The following is a 5621-nucleotide window of genomic DNA, read 5'->3' as shown; positions in this document are numbered from 1 at the left end:
ATAGGGGAGAGGGAGCAGGTCACTTAACCTCTCCCCCCTCTCTGTTAGAGTCCCAGTGGGGATCTAAAAGGGATAGTCCAGGGTTTTGGCTTTATATATCTCAGATAGCCCAAAATCCTACAGAAGTGCACAAGAAATTATTCTCTCCCTCTCTTCAAGTCCTGTGTTTTTCTTTTGGGTTTCCATCCCTGCTGTCTAGGGATTTATGGTGTGGATTTCTCTAAGGAGAAACCTATAGAGATTGTGGAGCTTTGTTCGTGTGCTTGTAACCATAAGCTTGGCTATTGATCCTTCTTCCGCTGCGCTTCTGTACACATTTAGGTATGATCCAAATCCTAGTTTATTTGGATCTTGGTGTATGTGAATCAACAATCAGAGTCCACAAATAATTCACATGTACAAGAATTCCATCACAAATAAGAACTCAGCTGAATAAAACTATGAGGTTGTCTCCTGATACCATACATAACAACCCTTTTTATTCTTCCAACTGTGACACAATAAACAATCTTAAATAAAACCACCCCAAACAAAAATAAATGTGCCAAAATCAACAAATGAATAAAAATTCTAAAAAAAGAATAATCCAAATAAAGTTGACATTGTTCTAAACTTTTTTATTTCTTTTTCTTTTTTAGAGAATAAGTAGACCACTGTTCCAAACTCTCAAGAGTATCCTTCCAACATGATATACACAAAGCCATGTTGAGATGAGGTTCTCCTGTATACATTGATGATAGAAACAGTTAAACTTTTGGTCAAACAGAAACCAATATAAAAGTGAGAGAGAGAGAGAGAGAGAGAGAGAGAGAGAAGAACCAGATCAGATGATCATGGCCATCTCAGTGAATTTTCTCTTGGATAATTTAATCATATTCCATCAGACAGAAAAATAAATATCCTGCAGGTTCAGATAATGCCAACTGGTCCTCCCCCACCCCCCACCTCCCACCTCCCACCCAATGTTATTTACAGGGAGATCTCTTAGGTGACATAAGTATTTTATTGGCAATTTCATATATTACAGCTTATCTGTTTGAACTGTCGGTTCTTGTTAAAAGCATTAATTTAATCACTAATACCATGATCAGGAAGTACCTCTTGTACAGAGTGTAGCCTACAAATCCCAGACAACCGACCGTTGCAAGTCCAAGAAGAACAAGGAAGGTAACCATCCAGGCTGACATTCCACTGCTTCTTTCACTCCCGAGTGCATTACTGTCACTGAACTCCGCACAATGGTTCAAATTACAGGGCTCTTGTCTGGCAGGCTGCCATTTTATAAACCAAAGAAAAACATTGTACCACTAAGGTTCAATACTCAACTTTAAGAATCATAATAAACTTTCTAACAAGGTGAGATTCATGAAAACAATGATCAATCACTCTGGTGATGAACATTTACCTCCCCCCCACCACCAAACTTAAGGGACACACACCAGCAGTTGTAACCCCCCCCCCCCCTCCAACCCCAAATGCACTGAGCACTCAAAAAATCCTAAAGCAGTGATAAGGAAATGCCAAGCTTGACATTTACAATCTACTAAAGTAATAAAACAGTTGAATTCTAATAAGGCACATCTGAGCAGAAAAAGCTGTCAACTGATTTCATAGACAAGTAAATTAAAGTCAAGAATAAACTTCAACGAAAGTGGAAAACGATAGAGAGAGAGAGAGAGAGCACAACTATATGGAAGTTCTCAGATAATGGTCCAGGAAATGCTGGAAATTTTTTTTTCCTTTTTTGGGGTGGGGGGGGGGTTTGGAGTAGTGGGTGAGAGGAGGATGGCCAAGCCAAAAAAATTCAATGAGGTAGACTTTAAAGATAAAGTGGTGGCAGAGAGACAATATCATGAGAAGGAAGAGCAACTAGAATGCCACGCAAGATGTTGACAACAATAATCATGTTTTGGCTCACCATTTCTTCCCCAGAGCACCTACTATTGTCCACTGGATAATGCGGGATTGATGCATCTTTGGTTAAACCAAAACATTCCACATCTCGATACCGGATCCCACCATCGCAAGGAGATGAACACTGCATCCATGGCCCAGCAACCCACTTGAAAACTTCTGTAAGACACAAAAGGGAAGGTGGATAATGTATCACAAAACAGTCCTGTTAACATAGATTATAGAACACACAACCCCACCTAACAGACTACATGAGTGTGAAGGAGTATTTAACAAGTACCCCTTGGTTTTAGCTGCACAGCTAGTTCTGCACCAGTCTTACAGTAACCTAATTTGGTATGCTTGTCAGAGAGGTAAGGATCGGAGCAGTCTGTACAACATATATACTCATCACCATAGTCTACCTTGTTCTTGCATTGTGCACATCTGTCTGTCACTTTTGGACTTTCTGCTCATAAGCAAAGCAAATGTAAATTAAAGATCATACAAGAATAAGAGCACCGACTGGTAAAGTAGATGGGTTGGTTAGGTAAGACTTACTATAACAAAAATTCCATTGTATCCAAATCTATTTTTATGCTCATCTTCTTTTTTACCAGCTACAACTGTAAAACAGAATATGGTATTATATTGTTGGATTACATGAGAATGGAACTGAGGGTCTGTATAAATATGACGATTTTAGCTTCTCAATACCATCAACGCCACATAGAACTCACCACCTCGTAAGCAGACAATTGCCCATAAGATTGTCTAGGTATCTTCTATAAAGAACCAAGTAGCAATTAGAATTCATTATGTCAACATGGTGAACTTGCATCACATTCTCGTGCAGACAATTGCCCATAAGACTGTCTAGGTATGCAAGTATTTATTTTGTTCAGACTAATAGTGTGTCTCCAATTATTAAGTTGATATTCAGTTTGGAGCTAACCCTCCCACTGCCATATACCTCATCCATTTCCTGTTCCTTTTTATGAAGATATCCCATCGATTCCATTCATCCCTTAGGGGCTTCTTTGATAATCAGTGATGCATTCTACACCAAACTATCTTATGTTTTGCAGGACGACCCAATACAACTATCAGCTATTTTTAGTTCCACTAGCAGCATGCATCATGATATTCTGTTTATATATAGTTGTCACTGTCCATGATAATCAAACAATATGCTAAACCATATTCACTATTGTATAATGATAATTGAGTCAGTTTTATGGCTAGGACACTTATTACTTGTCAACTATCTTGCCACCACCATATAACCTGTTATCCTTCATATAAATAGCCACATAATTGATGCTTACTTGGGATATGCATTTGATTTATGAACATCAAGAACTCCAAAATTCAAATGAATAAATAAACCTTTTAATGAAAAGAAAATGAAATCCCTTATTTATTACATGAATTTCTTATAAAAGAGGGAGAGTATTCTGACCTGGTTTGCAACAATGGAAATGAGTATAAAATGGAAGGCATAGAGGATACTTTGGCCCTAGACAAAGCCCATTGCAGTCATCTGACTGGTCAATGATGACATGACCTTTGCCACAACCTCCAACCCATTTGTTTTGACAAGAATCGGTCCAATAGCATCCTACAGTTGAGAAATGGAAAGGAGAACCAATTTAATTAGCATATAAACAAAAGCCAAATGAGATCAAGAAGTACAGTACAATGTAACATCAAAGATCATTCATAGACAAATAAATCATACAAGGTATAGAAGAGCTATGAGTCAGAAAATGCAATATCTTTTTGACTGTCCAAATAAGTAGTAATTAACAGACCCTAATGAGTAGGATCTGGGACCCAATTGATATGGATGGCTCAGGTTTTAATTTTTCTAAGCAGCCTTTGGATATGGTTGATTTTCAAGTTTCTATTCTTCTATGGAACCTTTTATCGAAGAACGTGAATGCAACAGTAACAAAAGTAAATTGCACCTCTTATACAGTGGAATCCTCCATGAAACCCCACCAATTGAGCTAATTAATCTCTGCAATAGGCCGTTCAACCGTTCTGGAATCTTCATTTAACATGTTATTGCAACCAGTAATATCCATAACGTAATTTTTAAGATCACTCCAACAATATTTTCTTTGACAGACTTGGTTAAGCAATTTATACTTTAAAATGATTCTCCTAAATTCTGTACACAAAAATGACCACCATGAAAGCAACAGTAGTACATCCGTTCAACAAATGTCAAACATAAGTTAAACGATTCATTATAAATTCTAGAACAAAATTCATATCAATCAAGAACAGACAATTCCATTCATCCGAAACAGAACTAAAAGATGATTGGCCAGCAATCAAGAACAGAAAATTCTAATCATACGAAAAAGAACTAAATAGAAAAGAAAACACACAGCATGATCTAATTTTTTTGCGAATCAATAATAACGACTGGCAGAGTCTTACCGTGAGAAGGAGGACTGAATGAGATCGTCGAAGTTAGATGGACGAGGAGGAAGAGCAGAATCAGCTTCGACCGCCATTTCTCCATCTGCCTACGAATCGTTGACATCTCTAAACAGAGGCCTCGTCCTTTATTTTTTGAGAAATTTACATTTACCATCCCTGTGTTTTCAAACAATTACGTCTATCACCCTTAGAATTAAAAAAAAAAACATCTATACCCCTGAGTACTAACTCTATTAGTTTTGGAACGAAATGACAATTTTGCCCTTTCTTAACCCACCCTCACCCCACCCTTGTTACGACGACCTTCCATTATGGCGTCGGTGACCACCTGTTGCTCCGACAGATGTTGCAGGCATCTCCAAGGACTTCCTCTCTTCTTCTATTTTTTCTCTTCTCCTCTCCTCTTTTTTCCGTCCATCCCCTCCTTATAAATACAATGATTGTTGGAGATGTTAGCAGAAGAACCGAAAGAAGAGAAAAAATTAAAAGAATTCTCATAAAAAAAAATACAAAATCCTTAAAACAGATTTGAAAAGCTAAATAGAGTGCAAAGGATTGAAGTTGTTTCTTCCTATAGGAACTTATTCTTTCTTCGCATCCATGACCGTTTTATGAATCTAGATACATCCTATTAACAAAAAAAATATAGAAACAGAGGTTTTCAAAAAAGGGCTGGACTACTCTTCAATCTTCATCAGAGCTCTCAAGATTTGGTTTCTGGTTCAAGTCAGGCTTCTTGTTTGACGATTTCTTGCAAGAATTTAATTGGAAACCGATAGAACCAGTCTCAAGGGCATCAACTTTAGCCCCAATCTCTGTTGCTTTCTTTCTTAATGACGCAACAGACATGTCATGAAGCTCATCCTTTGCAGCTAAAAATTCTTGGAAATTAAGATGAGCAGAAGGTCTCCACAATAGAAAACAGCTGTATTGTAGGCACGAGCATCTAATCTGAACTAATAAAGAGGAATTTCTAGAAACCGGCGTAACCCAAGTGAGCTTTTGCTATGGATTTTCAGTCCCAATTTTGTTGGATTTATGTGTCCATCAAACACAGTTCGGTCTGGTTTACTTTGTATTGAACCTTTATAAATTTGGTTTAATATTATCACATGCGATATAAACTTTTGGAGCGTTATGTGTCCGTAAGTATTACTTAAAATGGTAGTCACGACTAGGGTTTGGGCTGGGCACCCGTATCATATGGTCGTTGCATTGGGTATGCCTAGATATATGATGTCAGGGTACAAATGCGAGTACTCGCATGTTTGATG

The 5621-nt window shown here is 37.7% G+C and overlaps 1 protein-coding gene across 1 annotated transcript; it reads right to left on the bottom strand.

Moving 5' to 3' along the window:
- Positions 1 to 530: 530 nt before the first annotated feature.
- LOC122670641 lies at positions 531 to 4452 on the bottom strand. The gene is made up of 6 exons (XM_043867589.1): positions 4345 to 4452; positions 3356 to 3514; positions 2195 to 2362; positions 1919 to 2073; positions 1099 to 1271; positions 531 to 721 (listed from the first exon to the last, which is right to left on the bottom strand). The coding sequence occupies exons 1-6, from the start codon at positions 4448 to 4450 to the stop codon at positions 667 to 669; spliced, it is 816 nt and encodes a 271-aa protein (XP_043723524.1). The 5' UTR covers positions 4451 to 4452; the 3' UTR covers positions 531 to 666.
- Between the last annotated feature and the right edge of the window lie 1169 nt (positions 4453 to 5621).

This window comes from Telopea speciosissima, chromosome 8 (genome assembly GCF_018873765.1).
Source record: "Telopea speciosissima isolate NSW1024214 ecotype Mountain lineage chromosome 8, Tspe_v1, whole genome shotgun sequence".
Classification (NCBI taxonomy): domain Eukaryota; kingdom Viridiplantae; phylum Streptophyta; class Magnoliopsida; order Proteales; family Proteaceae; genus Telopea; species Telopea speciosissima.
Note: the sequence above shows the minus strand (reverse complement) of the source record. Positions and strands in the feature narration are given on the sequence as shown.

Coding starts and splice junctions, on each gene's coding strand:
- LOC122670641 (XM_043867589.1), bottom strand. CDS start 4,450: ATGTCAACGATTCGTAGGCAGATGGAGAAATGGCGGTCGAAGCTGATT. Junction 3,515..4,344: donor ATTCAGTCCTCCTTCTCACG/GTAAGACTCTGC, acceptor TCTCAACTGTAG/GATGCTATTGGACCGATTCT. Junction 2,363..3,355: donor TTTCCATTGTTGCAAACCAG/GTCAGAATACTC, acceptor GCTTATGAGCAG/AAAGTCCAAAAGTGACAGAC.